At 49.1% G+C, this 15,212-nt stretch overlaps 1 protein-coding gene across 5 annotated transcripts in view; it reads left to right on the forward strand.

The window, feature by feature from the left end:
- SSH1 (slingshot protein phosphatase 1) overlaps window positions 1-14,857 on the forward strand; it is a 43,464-nt gene extending 28,607 nt beyond the window's left edge. For 2 of the 5 annotated variants that reach the window (XM_064521892.1, XM_064521893.1), the window contains exons 8-15: window positions 33-227; window positions 502-595; window positions 2,001-2,129; window positions 3,678-3,724; window positions 5,205-5,351; window positions 6,082-6,282; window positions 7,269-7,896; window positions 8,358-14,857. In XM_064521892.1, coding sequence (XP_064377962.1) covers window positions 33-227; window positions 502-595; window positions 2,001-2,129; window positions 3,678-3,724; window positions 5,205-5,351; window positions 6,082-6,282; window positions 7,269-7,896; window positions 8,358-9,638 — 2,722 coding nt within the window. In that variant the 3' untranslated portion in view covers window positions 9,639-14,857. Of the gene's footprint in view, window positions 1-32; window positions 228-501; window positions 596-2,000; window positions 2,130-3,677; window positions 3,725-5,204; window positions 5,352-6,081; window positions 6,283-7,268; window positions 7,897-7,972; window positions 8,158-8,357 lie in introns of all 5 variants that reach the window. The other 3 variants (XR_010392017.1, XR_010392018.1, XR_010392019.1) reach the window with 3 other exon arrangements.
- The last annotated feature ends 355 nt before the right edge of the window (window positions 14,858-15,212 follow it).

The following is a 15,212-nucleotide window of genomic DNA, read 5'->3' on the forward strand; positions in this document are numbered from 1 at the left end:
CGCCTGTATAACTTTGTTCTCCAAATTTGCAGGTCTGCTTTACAGATCCTCCATAAAGCCTGTGAGGTCGCAAGAAGGTACAACTACTTCCCTGGTGGAATGGCCTTGGTCTGGGCCACGTACTACGAAAGCTGCATCAGCTCCGATCAGAGCTGCATCAATGAGTGGAACGCAATGCAGGACTTGGAGTCTACTCGCCCGGACTCTCCAGCTCTGTTTGTTGACAAGTCAGTTCTGAGTTTTATTAGAAAACATTAGCTTGGCTCACAAGAAAAACCTCCCCTTCTCCCTTTGTTTTTCTAGTGGTTCATTTCCTTCCATTTCATAAGTGTCTTAATGGTTTTTTGTTTGGTTGGGTTTTTTGTTTGTTTTTTCCTGTTGTTCTGGTCAATTTGCTAAATGTGAGTCTTTCTCACCACTCCTCTGTACTGCGTAACTTGCACGTCTCGGGAGAAAGTGTTTACTGCCTGTCTGAGGACATCCTCTCCTTTTCCCTTTTAGGCCGACTGAAAGGGAACGAACAGAACGGCTCATTAAAGCCAAACTGCGGAGCATCATGATGAGCAAAGACCTGGAAAATGTGACTTCCAAGGAGGCAAGTATAAAAGCTGTTGCTATCTTACTCTTCCTGCTAGACTTCTCCTCTCGAGTGTGTTGCATTGATGAAGGGGCACCATTTGACTAGGTGTCAGTGGCTTCTGAGTATATATTTCCAGCTATTCCTTAAAGGCTTTGCTGTGTCTCCACCAGGAAAACTGGGGTAATATCAGCATCAGACTGAATATTTCAAGCCCTTAGTAACAAGCATTTGACTCTGAAGTGCAGAGTGCCCATTTCTTTGCCAACAGAGTGGCGTTAGGGATGATACCTGCGTTACAGCTGGTTGTAGCACATGTAGGCATGTCCAAGCCATGAATTTGCAGCCACTTGCTTTTCAGTGCGTCCCTGTGAATTGCACAAGCAAAGGTAGCACTTTCAGATGATGTAGTTCATGGCTTGAACCCTCACAACTGTGAATGTACACAGTTGTTTTAGGTGAATGACCTGATACTCACTTGCTCGTGGACAGTGCAGAGCAACTTATGTGCTACAAACAGTGTCTTCCTTTCTCCTTGTTGGCTTCAATATTAAGCTTCTATTTTCTATGCTTGTGAGCAATGTCAGTGGCTTGCAGGCAAAATTTTGCTAGTGATTCTATGGATGAAGAATCACAGGTCGAGGCTAAAGCTAGATTGGATCTGTTCCCTAGGGTGATGTAAATAGATCTGGCTGCAGTGCAAACATTTTCAGAGCAAATGGCAATAGTGCTTTTTGGTTTGGGTTTTTGTTTGTTTTTCAAGGGAGGCTATTAAAATGCAGCACTTTCCTTTTTAAGGCTTAGGTCTGAAAGGTTCAGATACGTGTTTGTGTAGAGCATCTGTAGAAGTTCGAGGCACGAGCTGAGGACTCGTCTGTGTATATGCTCTCAACTCTTAGCGCATCTTGATTGCACCAACAGTTAAGAGCTTTACCCGTTTTCCATGGTGACTTAAGCAGAGCTGACACCTGCCTCAGGCAGAGATGCAGGAAGAGAACTGTATACTTGTGTCCTGACATTTTAAAAAGGGAAAATACTGGAAACCCCTAGATTCTCTTTTTACCAGTGATGCTGCCGTTATTCACTTCTTGCTTCTAATGGGTTTCACATTTATATGTTAGCTGTTCTCCAAGGACTGACTTATCTCTTACATTATTTTTAAGAAACGGGCACCCCAAAATGGGGGGGCTTATATTGAGATGTTGTCTGAAGCTTTATTTAGAGATGTTAAATTTGAGGGCCTAAGATACTGGAGAGATGCCATGTAGTGAGGTTGCTTGTGGCCAAAAGGGCAAATCCCTCTTGCTCTCTTTAATGAAGTACAGGATGTGTACTGGAACCTTGCTGGGCAGAGGAGGGCCAGCAAATGTTTCTGCTGAACAGACATGATTCTAGGTGGCATCCTTTCTTTTCTGCTCTACAGATACGAAATGAGCTGGAGAAACACATGAATTGCAACTTGAAAGAATTCAAGGAATTTATAGACAATGAAATGCTGCTTATCCTGGGTCAGATGGACAAACCGTCTCTGATTTTTGATCATTTATATCTGGTAAGCTGCAGCATCAGGGGTTCCAGAAAGGTTGGAGGCTTGGTGGGAGTGATCTGACAGGTCACTGGGCTTAAGAGAAGCTCAATTTGGTGTCAAGGCTGAATTGTGCAGCGTGAGCAAGCTTGTTATCTAGCCCTTTGTGTAGTCTTTACCCCAGGGCCTGTATTGCTTGTAAAAGCCCACAGTACAGAAACCCTTTTTTTCTAGCTAAGCTCTTGTTTCTGACACTATAGTGGTTCTTTTCTGGCAAGTTCACCCTGCTTGAGGACATACCATGGCATAGCTCATGTGCTAGGTACACTCATTTTGTGTTTCTGGTAATGGAGACTTTGTTTTAAGATGGAGAAAGGGTCTAGCTCTGGATGCTGCTCCGGTGTGACAACTGTTTGCCCTTCGGCTGATTAGCATCACTGTATTCTTTTTCTTGATTGCGCCTATCAATTCCTTACACATGGCCCAAGCTATATGAAGAATAAGGCTGAAGATGATGTCCCTTCAAGCTTGTGCGGAAGCAGAGATGTGTGTTTCTTGTAGTCTTTTGCCACTAGATGGTACTCCAGGCAAAACCAGGCACTGCCATCTGGAACAAAGACTTACTGGAGATGAACCTATTTGTGCCCTTTATGCCTGAGTCATATTTTTTTCTTGAGAACCTCATAGGGAATGTTGATATTTGGGGGCAAAGCTTACTTTATATACCCTTTTTGCCGGGACAGGTGGGATGCAAAGTGTAATTAGCCCCATAACTTTCAGGATTTGCCTCGCTTCTCATATACCTGTGATCCCAACCATGCTAAACCTAATCGTTTCACTTCCCTGCTCTATTTATCTTGTGGTTAAAAACCCAGAGTGGCCAGTGGGCAGTGATTTGGGATGTGCACTGTCCCATACTGGCCTAGAACTAGTCCTTAGATGAAGACGTAACGTCCCTTTTCTGATAACCCTCCAGGAGGTCCTTGGCAGTACTTCTCCTTGTGTCGAGTCACAGTGGTGGCTGCAGTTGTGCCCTTTTACTGTTGTGTCTCTAACAACCACTACCATAAATTGTGCACCCCTCAGATTTCTTCCTGCACAGCCCCTCTGCCTCATTCTTAATCCTTCTAACTTCAAGGGGACTCTAAACTTTTTGTGTGCTTGCGTTCGAGACTGTTAGGACCCCTCTGGATTCAGCCAGCATCCTGCAGCTCTCTGCAGTGCCCCAAAGCTGGTGTACTGACTGTACCCTTCCAGAAACCGTTACAAATCTTTCAGTTGGCAGCTAAGGAATGCTCCTGAGATGATGAGATTGCAGGATCCTAGGAAACAGGAAGGGTCTCCGGAGCCAAGGTAGCCTCTCTCCCTCTGGCCCACTGCAGAATCAGCTCTGCCCTGTGGCATCTCTGCCAGCTGTTTGATTGACCTGCTCTTAAACCCTCACCGAAAGCAGGTCCGTAACGTTTCCAGGCAGTGTGTCCAGGTGGATTCAGCTCAGCTGGAGCAGTGAGGGGGCAGCAGCACCTCGGCTCTTCTGAAATGTGTATCTTGTGTCTCTGTGTGTGACTGTTGCAGGGGTCTGAGTGGAACGCCTCCAACCTCGAGGAACTGCAGGGCTCCGGGTGAGTACTGCGTCTTTCCAACACTAATGTTAGACTGTGAAACCTTGGGTCATTTGCCTTTAACCTGCATTCAGGTCTCTTGAGATGACATAAGATGTTCATAGACTGTAGGGCCAAGTCTGGGTCCAGTTCCCACCAATGTGGGTAACTTGCTGTCAGGGCCTTGGTCAAGAAATCCTTTCTACCTTGTTTCTACCACACGTAGAGTGGAGATAACAAAGCTTCTCATTTGTATTGTACATCAAGATCTCCAAAAATACCCCACTGTGTAGCAGTGTGAAACGGACATACGTATTGTTGTGTCAGGTGTGAATTCCTGCAGGCTGAATAGAATAAATATTACAGTGCTAAGCTTAGGAAAAAGCCCTATCTAAATGGAGCAGAACTTCCTGTGGATGAGCAATCTCCATCTCACCTGCCCAGACAGGCAGCTGCAGGGCTGTCTTTCACCACACTCTCATCACTGCACCACTTCTTGGCTTGATTTACTTTCACGCTTTTTAGACGAGTGAGAATTTTGCATATAAGTATTTGCTGCTTCCCCAAGGCGTACACGAACCCCGATGTGAGAAACTGAGAAATATTGCTTAACAGCATGACTAAAAATGTTTAATTTGGAGTCCTTGGGAATAGATGTCTGAACATCTTTGAACAAGTAAATCAGGCAGCACATTAATACTTTGATCTACGATGGAAGCATCTTGAAATGTAGTTTCTAAAAGTTAAAGCTGAACAAATTCTGAAATAAATATCCTGTGTCCTTGATTTGTCTGAGTGATATGAATAAATCAATATGGGCATTTGTTCTCCCCTGGTACATTGTAAACCCTGCTGTAATATTTGGCAGGAGTTGAGAGAGATCATGCGACTCTCACTTCATATTTTTGGTTGGAAGGAAGAGAAAAGGACGGTTTTGTAGCAAAAGCCTTCATTTGAAGACTGAATTCCTGGGTTCTGTTCCCAGATTTTGCCCAAACGAATCACTTGCAGTCTTTGCACTTTCCTCCTGCCAGCGTCCCCGTATAAGGGTGGGAAACCCGCTTGCCTCGTGGGGATGTCCGAGTTCTTTTTTGCAAGGCGCTGCAGGATGCCCGGTCGACAGGCACCGCAGCGATGCTGGGGTTTGCTCTGGATTCAGAGGCAGGCCAGTCTGCTGGAGCTGTGCTGACAAACAGCGGGGAGTTCCTGATTATTTTGCCCTGTCTGCCAGGACATTGTAACCTGTCCTTTTCCCTCCTGTGCCCAAGGTCTCGATGCTCTGAATGGGGTATGCCGGTGGTGAGAGATGGGTGAATGGACAGGCCCTGCGAGTCGGGCGTGCGACTTGTTTCACCAGGCGTCCCAGGAGTTCAGGATTGGGCTGTTGATAAAATCTGACAGCACGTATTGTGTCAGATTTCATGTAATTCACAGTGTGTATCGGTTCCCCTTTCACGGCCACGGCAGTTCAACTCTTTATCTTTCTTTTCATTCTCCGCAGCATTGACTACATTTTAAACGTGACCAGGGAAATAGATAACTTTTTCCCTGGTTTGTTTGCATATCATAATATCCGGGTGTATGATGAGGAGACAACAGACCTCCTGGCTCACTGGAATGAGGCGTATCACTTTATAAACAAGGCCAAGTAAGTGGGCAGAGAGACGTGGCTTAGCCGTGGCTTGGATATGCTCTTACGCTAAGACCTGCTTGAGGTCTGGGCGAAGAGGGTGAAACTGTGCCCCTGCGTATTTCACCCAGCCACTGAAGCTGCAGCTCCCTGGAGCAGCACTGCAGCTGAAGATGGCCACAGCGGTTTTGTATTACTGCTTTTCCCAGGAGTTTTCTGTGTCCCTGGAACTTCTTTATACCTGGCCTGTTCCTGCACTGGTCAGGGATTAACCCGTTCCTAGCCTGTGGTTTTATTTTCTTATCGTTGCTGTTTAGCTTGCAAGAGGAAACCAGAACGTTTCCTCTTCTCAAGAAACTTTGTAAATACTCCAACTCATGTCCATATTAGGCTAGCGCAAGCCATCTCTGCAGGCAAGAGGTGGTGACAGAGCCCGTCAGACTGCTGGGTTTCTGCGTTCAAGTTGTTCCTGCTTATCCCTGTGGCCAAAGACATGAGTGGGCAGGCAGGAGACTTCGTGGTGGTCTCTGGCAGCAGGATTGAGGGTGCCCTTCTCCAACTTGTGACTTCTCTGGAGAGAGGGGTTCTTTTCATGGCTTACTGAATTGAAAGTATTTGCCACCTCCTGACCTGGGGTGTGAGAGAGGTCAGAAGGACAAAAGTACTCTCCATCTACCATTTAAAACATTGAGGACAAATATAATAACCAGAAAGATGTAAGAGATTTTCCTTTTTTCTCCTTCTCCAGGAAGAATCACTCAAAGTGCCTGGTGCACTGCAAAATGGGTGTTAGCCGGTCAGCATCTACTGTTATAGCTTATGCAATGAAGGAATTTGGCTGGTCCCTGGAAAAAGCCTATAATTATGTGAAGCAAAAACGCAGCATTGCAAGACCAAATGCAGGCTTCATGAGACAGCTTTTGGAATATGAGGGCATTTTAGATGCAAGGTAAGGTGATAAAGTGAATGAAAAGGTGACTTGCAGGAAATAAAAGGAGCTAATCAGAGATAATGACTAACGTTTCGGTGAATCACAAAATGTTAATCAGGTTTCACAGGCTTCTGTTGAGGCAATAGCATCTTCTGCTGATAAGCATGGCAGACGCTGGCAAAGCGTGCATGGTACTGTAGTCTGCAGGACAGACCGCTGTACAGAAGGGCCCTCTTTAAAGGACAGATGCAGAAGCCTGGGCTAATTGTGTTTTTCTAAACCTCGTCTGTGCCAGGCCTCCCTGGATGGAAATTAGCTGTCTTCTGGGGAGATCTGCTCTGGTTTAATTCAATGAGGATTTCTTTGCGTTTGGGAAGCATGTTCGTATTTCTTAGCAGCCAGTGCTGTTCAGCAAAACATTGTTCTTGTTTTATGAGGCAGAACTGAGCTCAGGCAGTGTCGGAGGCAAATCATTTACAGTTCTGGGTGACCATGCCAATCAAGTTTCTTTGTCATTGCAAGTGCTGTAGTATCTAATAAGGGTTTCTGCATGCTCGACTTGGCCTTTGCTCTAGTGGGGGAAGAAGACAAAAATTTTTCAGTCTGGTTCAGCAGAAACTGTGCCATGAGATACGCAGAGCTGTTGGTTCAGAGTGTTTCACCCAGAAAGAGGGCTCTGTGCCCCTCTGCCCTGAGGGGCTCTGCACGGGGCCTCTTCCCATCGTGTGCTCAGCGTGGTGCGCTGCTGAGGGTGTGCTGGGTCAAAAAGACTCTGGAGCAGGCAGACGTGACACACACAGTCCTGATGCCGAAGACGTTTTTGCCCACGTGGGACTGCAGGGCTGGACCCACCAGTCAGTCTTTAGATTCTGGGTTGTGAATCCCCCCTGTATGTAGAAGTGGGGGGACTTGCCTGGAACTAAGCACTGCCCTCAACTCGCACCGCAGCCATCACATCAGCAACAGCTTCACTGTAGTCATTTGTGTCTTTTCCTTCTCCCCAGCAAGCAGCGGCACAATAAGCTGTGGAAACAGCAGGCAGAGAGCAACATCCCGCAGAACACGGATGGCACCACAGGGTCGGGTGAATTCTTACTCGAAAGCCTGGACATTGACCTAGAAAATCGCCTAGCCGACCTGGACACGCCTTCACAGTCAGCGTACCTGGACAACCGAGCCAGCACAGACGTGGCTGTGGGGTTCAACTACTGCTTCCGGCGCCTCTCGGACACCTTGCTGGAGAACAAGGTGCCCAGTGACAGGGAGGGTTTTTTCCAAGTGGAGGAGCTGGAGCGGGACGCGCTTGCAGAGCATACTGACTCGCTGGTGGGACAGCCTCTGTCTGCGTCTTCTGATGGGAGGGTGGAGACAGCGAAAGTGCTGGAGACAGCAGAGCCGGCAACGGAGCTGAGCGGTTTCTGTGAGAAGGAAGTGAAGAAGAAACTAGAATTCAGCCCTCGGAAGGGAAGGATAGTGCCAGGCCCCAGGGATCTGGGGGAGGATGGTGTCAGGGAGGAAAATCCTATGGAGAAGTGGAAGCGTCGCTTATCCGTGCACAAGGAGGAGAGCAGGCTTAATAGAGAGAACTTGAATAACAACAACAGCAAAAGGAGTTGCCCGGAGGATTTTGAGGTGCGTATGGAATTGAATTGTAGATGACTAGCATGGCTGACTGCTGCAAGTGAAACTGCTCTTCTCATCTTCATAGCACAGTTTCATTTGACTTGGATAAACCCTTTCATTCCATGATGAGCTGCTTCCTTTTCGAAGTGCTTCTGAACGGGGCTTTGCTTGCCCAAGCTGTGGATTTAGATGCCAGAGAAAGAGCGCACACATGTGAGTGCACTGTAAACTGCTTTGGGCAACTTGCTTGCATGACCATCGCTTGAAATGGTAGGTGTTCTTCCAGTGAAGTTACTGTCTGCTGGGAAAGTACGTGACTTTTGTTCCTGCTGCAGGGCCTTAACAGAGAACTGGGAATCTTTCAGATCTGCTCAGCTGTAAATGTTTCTTCTGTTCTGTGCCTTTCACGCTGCTGTTTGTTGGTGCGTTGTTCTGTGCGCATTTATCTGTACCTGTTTTCTTTTTTGCAGCATGATGCCGTCTTTGGGATCCTCAGTAAAGTCAAGCCTTCCTATCAATCTTGCGCTGACTGCATGTATTCCTCGGCCAGTTTGTCTCCCGAGTCTTTTGGGGAGCAGTGTGAAAAGCTGAATTCAGGCACTGCACGTCGCAGCTCCACCATCTGCACACAACCGGCTCTCCTCTCCCACATCACTTCCAACTTGGCAGACCACCTGCCCAGCAAGTCCCAGTCCGAGGAGGTAATCAGAACTAAAAATAATGAGAGTCCGCTTCCTCTCTCAGCAGGGACTGGTACTTTGGAAGCTGGTACTTGCAAATCGGTGGTTGATCAACACTACAGTATTTCAGAGAAAGGAAAAGATGCACCAAAAACCCTTGTCAAAACTCTGCTGGCCAAGAGCAACTCACACTGTGACAAGAGCCCCCTTGCTGCAGAAGTGGTAAAGGAAGACTCCCTAGCCAGAAAGGACAGCAAGCCCACGAAGGATCTAAAGTACTTGTTGTTCAGTAAAGACTTGGAAAAGCCAAGTGCAAACAGTTACTTGATGCAGCATCAGGAGTCTCTTATTCAGCTGCAGAAAGCAGGCTTGGTTAGAAAACATACCAAAGAACTCGAGCGTTTGAAAGGCATCCCGTCGGAAGCCTCGTCGCTGTTCAGAGAGACCCCCATGAGCAGAGCTGACTCTGGCATTGTGGAAGAAAGCCAGGATTTGGTTTCGCATCATGCCCTAGTACCACTTCTGGGGCCAGTGCCCCTGATACCTGAAGACGCAGAAGACGATGTGGAGAAGTTAGAGGCCAAACGCGCCGTGGAGGGAGTCTCTCAGAAGACCTCCACACCCGTCATGTATAGGTTGGAGCACACGAGCAGTTTCACAAAGGACTTTCTGAAGACCATCTGCTACACGCCGTCGTCCTCCCGGAGCTCCAACCTGACGCGGAGCTCCAGCAGCGACAGCATCCACAGCGTGCGGGGGAAGCCCGGCCTGGTGAAGCAGCGAACTCAGGAAATCGAGACCAGGCTGCGGCTGGCTGGTTTGACTGTTTCTTCTCCTCTGAAAAGGTCCAATTCTCTCGCCAAGCTAGGATGTCTTAACTTGTCCTCTGAGGACTTATCGAGTGACATGGATGTGTCAACCATCACGGACTCGAAAGAAGCTGTTTCAAGCGAGTCTTCCGTGCTCTGTGAGCCACAATCCACTCTGAGGAGTGCAGATGTCAGCTCCACACTGGTAGCGAAGTCGACTGTGGGAAACTTGAAGAATACGCTTTGGATGGGCAAAAGTTGATGCTGTCTGCCGGGGGAGTGAGGGTGGTTCGGATTTTTGTTTTTTTAAGGCATTTATTCATTGCACCAATGCAGTTTTATCATCTGACTGGCGGTAGTTCATCTGATGCCACCTCTTCCTCCCCTCTTTGTATCCTAAGTGGGGAGAAAAAGAAACATAATGGATCGTGATGAAGGGCACAAGGAAAAATAAAATGTATTGCATGGCTTAGAAGAGGACTTTGTGTGAACTGCCTGTTGTCCTGCAGGATGCTATTTCTAGTACTGTTTGCCAAGTATAATAATGTGTTTTCGTGTGTGTGCATATATAGATAGATACTTTATCTATTTATCTATCTATATAAATTGCTGAAATATTCTGTTTGAAACTCGCAACAAAATAATTAGTCATGACTTTTTTTGATACTTTTTTCTTTTTTTTACAAAACAAACACAAGTCTCTAGTTAAAACAGGCACTTGTGGAAGAATCCTTAAAATGGTGACATGAACACTACCTCTGTTTTGCCGACTTCTGCTCTTGGTTTGTTTTCTTTTTAAAGGGTTTTCCCACAATACTTACCATTTTTTTGAAGGTATTACCTTAACGTTAACTGTAAAGACCTGAAAGAGTGTTGAGACTAGGCTTTTCTGCACTGAGTAATCTAGCTATGAAGTCAAGTGAAGGAGTGTAAAGCTGTGTTCGTATTGAGTGTGTGATCTGCTGACGTTAGTCCTTCTTTACTGTATAACCAGGTGAATTGTCATCGTCTTCTGTTGATAACAGCATGACATCTAGACTGTATCGTTGTTGAAGGCTTACGTTAAAGTGGACAGACGTCTTGTTCTTTGGGTGTTTTTGCTGTTGTGGTTTGTAATGTCCCAGTGATAATGACAAGCCTGGCCAGTAAGCGACCGTGAACCCTAGTGAAACGTTGTCATGCTGTATCAGTGTTGTGGTTCCTGTGCTGGAGACCCTTCTTCATTGGGCTGTTGGTGGCATGTGCTGCAGGCAAGATAACTGAGCCGTCTCCCGCTCCGAGGGAGAACGGCGGCTCTCGTGGTGTGCTATGCATTTGAAAGCTGCGTAGGCAATAGGCAAATGTGTAACTTCTCTGATTATTGGTATTGTTTTTGGTAGAACCGTTCCTGCGTCCTAGGTTTCCCCGCAGCCTAGGAGGCTGTTCCGAAACTCGTGCTGTGTGAAGTCCAAGGAGTTATTGATGCTGGCTGGCAGGAGGCTGCACGCCCCGGAGCGGGGAGGCCGTGTCTACGTGTCCCAGCTCTTGTAGGGCTGCACCAGCCTCTTGCCAATGCTGACAGAGCTGTAAATCCTGCTCTCGTGTGGGTCTGCGTGCATCCCGTGGGAGAAGCGGAGGTTGGGTACCCGGGACGGGCAAAGGCACAGCCGGGCGCAGTAGTTCTCCTGGCCTCCCTGCCCAGCTGCAGCCGTGCTCGTGGTTAAACAGCATCTGGTGCTTCTGCACGGCGCTGCAGCTGCGGCTGGCGAGACTGGCTCAGTCCTGCCCCCTGAAACCGCTGGCTTCTGCCAGGCAGGATTTGGCTGCTCCAGAGCAAAGCCCTGCTGCAGAGACCCTTCGGCAGCTGCCTGGGACCTGCTGCCTGCGCAGCATCGAGGGTCAGCTCAGAACTGGTCTGCTCCTCCTCCGCTCCCGGGAGAGCCCTGAGGAACTCCCCTGGGAACCTGAGCGTAAGTCTTGGGCGCAGACCTCAGGGTTCAGTCCCTGGCAGCCAGACAGAAAAATGGGGTCATTCCAGAAAGAAATGAATATTGAAGGTGTGGGTGAGGTTTCCTTTCAGAGAAGAGCAGGCATGACCTGAAAGGAAGTAGACGTAGGCTGACCGCGTTCTCTGCAGAGCGTCGGGGCCGTGGCCTGCCGGGTGTCGCGTAGTGATGCTGCCGGGGAAGCGCTTCCCTTCCCGGGCCGGCGGCTCTCCTGGATGGTTCCCTCACTCTTCCTCTTGCTGCCGTGCAGTGGGAGACGCTTGAAATGCAGCAGTTCACTGATGCTATATGAAACGCACGTTTTCTTGGGCTGTTTTGGGCAGCCAACCTGAGAGCGTGGCTGGAGGACTGCTCGGTGCTGGGTGCTCCTGCCAGCTCCGGAGGGAGGAGCTCGGAAGGAGCGCGGGGGACGTGCTCCTGATGTCGGTGCTCTCAGAGTCCCGCTGAATGTGAATTGGGTTTAAACTTTGCAGTGACTCAGGCACTTTTGCAAATGTGATGGTTGCTTGCTCATTTGGGATAAGGTTTTGAAGCAGGCTTTGGGGTCAAAGCAGACCTTAGAGCTCAGCGATGGCGAACTGATCGATTTGACGTACTGCTCGTTTGGTAACCGGGCTGCGAGTCTGAGCTCTCCAAAAGGTACAAATCCCCATCGAAAGCCATTCTTGCAAATCTACTTCTTAGGGCAGGGTGGAGAGCAGGGCTGCAAATAGTAAAACTCAGCCTGTATTAATCAAAAACTCAATGTCTTGAGAAAGCGAGCCATGTGTTTTACTGTCCCGAACACCTAGAGTTTACTTTTTTTTTCCCCTTAACCAGAAGACCGCACATTTTTGTGTTAGTGTGAGGAATTATATGGACTGGGAATTGGTAAATAAACATCTCTCCTTAAAGAGTCCTAAATGTTATGTACACCTTTAGCTTAGGGCGCACTTCCTATCGCCATCGTGAGAGATGGTTTGAAGCAAAAGCTTCTGTGCGAGGGACCTCGGGAAACGGGCAGGAGTTGTGCGTGTGACGTGCTGGGTCACTTCCAGAGTCGGCCCTTCCCTGGTTGCCCCGCGTGTCGCTTCCAGGCTACCAGGAGTCTGAGGTATCTTGAACTTGGATCCTGTGATTGACAGATCGGTCCTTTTCACTGCCCCCTCACCCCCATTTTTTTTGCGTATTTTGGAAATCAGAAGTGACTGGTTCCGTTCTGTGCGCTGTGCCTCCCTGGTGCACGCATCCTGCCCCTCTTCCCGGCTCAGACATCTCACCGAACTCTCCTTCCCTAACGTCAGAGTCCCACGAGTGCATTTGCAAGCCCACGTCTACTGTAATACATTTCCTGTATTTGTATGATTTTTACTATGCTTGTTTGTACCTAGATTCTTGTTTATAGGTGATGGCAAAGAGCTGGGAGGCACCTAGGAGGCCACCACGCTGTCTCTGATGCCTGCAGGGCTCTTGAGGGTTTGCCAGTAGCGTCTGCTAGAACAACCACGGTGGATGGCTGCTCTTATTTGCCGTTCTGCTCCCAGTTGCAGTGCTGCAGCTCGCGGCACTGCACGGGTTTGGGCACGGCACAGCGGTCAGTCTTGAAGCTTGCGAGGGCAGTTGCAGTCGCTCCTGCTCTCTGTACATGAGTTGTGCTCGCGCTCTAGGGCAGCTGCTCCTGGAAGAGCCGCTGTCCCCGCGATGCACGTCCTTGCTTGGGATGGTGCTGCCTGGTGAAGCTGGGATGGGGAGGCAGAGCTCAGCCTGGCTTGCATTTTTCTTGTCTGTTTTCCCATGTTGTAGGTTTTTTTCTTTTCTTCTTCTTTTCCTCTTCCCCCGGGCACGCGCAGCTCTAGGACTGGCCCCTACCCGAGCGCCTGCAGCAGACCCTCGATTCGCAGCGAGGGACGGCCGCTCAGGCCCGTGTGTGCGCGAGAGCTGCACAACTCGTTGCATTGTCGCTGTCGCCCCGTGGGGCCCGGCCCCACACACGGCAGGGGCTCCGGTGCGTTGCCCCAGCGTCGCAGCTGGCCTGGGGCGGAGGACGGCCAGACCGGAGCATCGCCCCGCGGGGACCAGCCCCGAGCGGGAGGAGCAGATGCCGATGCGCCGGTGCCTCTCGGTGCTGCGGATAACGTTCCCGCGCGCTCCCGCTGACCGGTCACGGGAAGAAGTGGGGCTTTGACTCGAACGAGTTCAGAAAAATTCCCAGGTCTTAAATGATGCAAGTGAACATATGTATTTCTTCCTGTTTTCTTGAGTGCCTGCCAAATCCTGCTGCATACGAGCGCCTGCGTTCCCAGGGCGCAGCTCTGCGCGACCGCCTCTCCTGTGCGGCGGTACCGAAAACCTGCTGCGTGGACTCAGCTGTCGTTAGAGCATGACTGTGTCACCAGTCCCACAATTTAGCTCGTCAGACTTGAAGCTCTGTTGCTGCTTAACGCAACGCGATGCTGTCGGGATAGAGACGTAGTTTATTATTGGCTGTTTTCAAGGCCAATGTGCGTTGGAAGCATTAGCGTGCCATGTCCAAGGTCTTGTAGCCAAACCTATGATGCTTGCAGACTCCGTTAGACTTGTTGCATGAGAAAGTAGATGTTTTTTCCTCTCCCATGTATTGTAATTGTTCTTTTACAATTGAGTGCCTTAATAATAGTTTACAAATACTGTGTATTTTTGCTGAGCTGTTAAACTCTGCTGTTTGCTCTTCATTTTTTGGTGCTTTTGGTGTTTCCAGTGGCAGTAAGACCATTGCTACTTCTGTGTATCGACCTTTCAGTCCTCCCATCGCTGCTGAGCTCAGAGTTGCTAACCGCTTCCCTCTTGCTCTGTATATGGCAAAACCAACGGGGCGTATTACGAAAATGCCACGCGGCTTGTGGCTCCTGGTGCCCCGGTGCCGCCGTGTCCGGTTTATCTATGCATCGCTGCGGGAGCGCAGGCGGGGGATGCCCGGCGAGACGTTCCAAAGACCGAGGGCCACGTTCTGCTCGGTGGATTTCCAGGTGTAATCCAAACCAAGTCACGCTCTGATGTAAAACCTGAAATGCACAAAACTGGCACCTTATTTCCAGTCTATGCTTCGTCAGTCTGTGTTATAGCAATAGCCGTCTTTCTGGTTGTCCTTTCTCTATAAAAGCGTTCTTTACTCGGTAACGTCACTCTGTTCATGTTGCGGACATTTGTCCGCTCTCCGCACGGGGAGGCGGCTCCGGAGCTGGGAGGCAGAGACCGTCCTCGGTAGGTAGTGACCATAAATCCAGAGAGGAGTAGGTGGGTGAGTAACTCGTAGCTGTTTCGATGCATTGCTGTACTCTATGATAACAATGTTACTTTTATTTCATTGTATTTCTTAATTCCGGTTTTATATTTAAATATGCAGTATCTTTTGTACTGTACGTTTGCGGTAGGGGATGCATAATGCACTTTTTTTTACTTTTGTTTGTAAAAAATGTACTGTATATTTTATGTGCTTCTTGTGAGGAAAATAAACTTTTTTTTTTCCTTTTACAAATGAGCTTTGCAGCGTTTTTGGAGGTGGGTAAGGTAAGCACCGTCAGCCCGAGCTCTGCATTTTGGAGCAGATGCCTCTGTCCTTCAGGCGTGTCCTGCGTGGTGGCGAGGTGGTGCTGGGGTGGCAGGACCCGCCTGGAAAGCTGGAGCCACGTTCTCATCTTGGTCGTCTCACCAAAGCCAGCGAAGTCGCTCTGGTGAGACCGCGGTGGGGACCTGGCCCTGCGCTGAGTGACGGGGAAGGATCGGCTGGCTATGGGGAGCGAGCCCCGTGGAGGGGGTGGGAAGGGAAGGGCACAACAGGCGTGAAGCGGCGGCTGCTCCTGTGGCCCCTCGGCCCGTGTCGTCTCTTGTTCCGT

This window comes from Dromaius novaehollandiae, chromosome 17 (genome assembly GCF_036370855.1).
Source record: "Dromaius novaehollandiae isolate bDroNov1 chromosome 17, bDroNov1.hap1, whole genome shotgun sequence".
NCBI lineage: Eukaryota > Metazoa > Chordata > Aves > Casuariiformes > Dromaiidae > Dromaius > Dromaius novaehollandiae.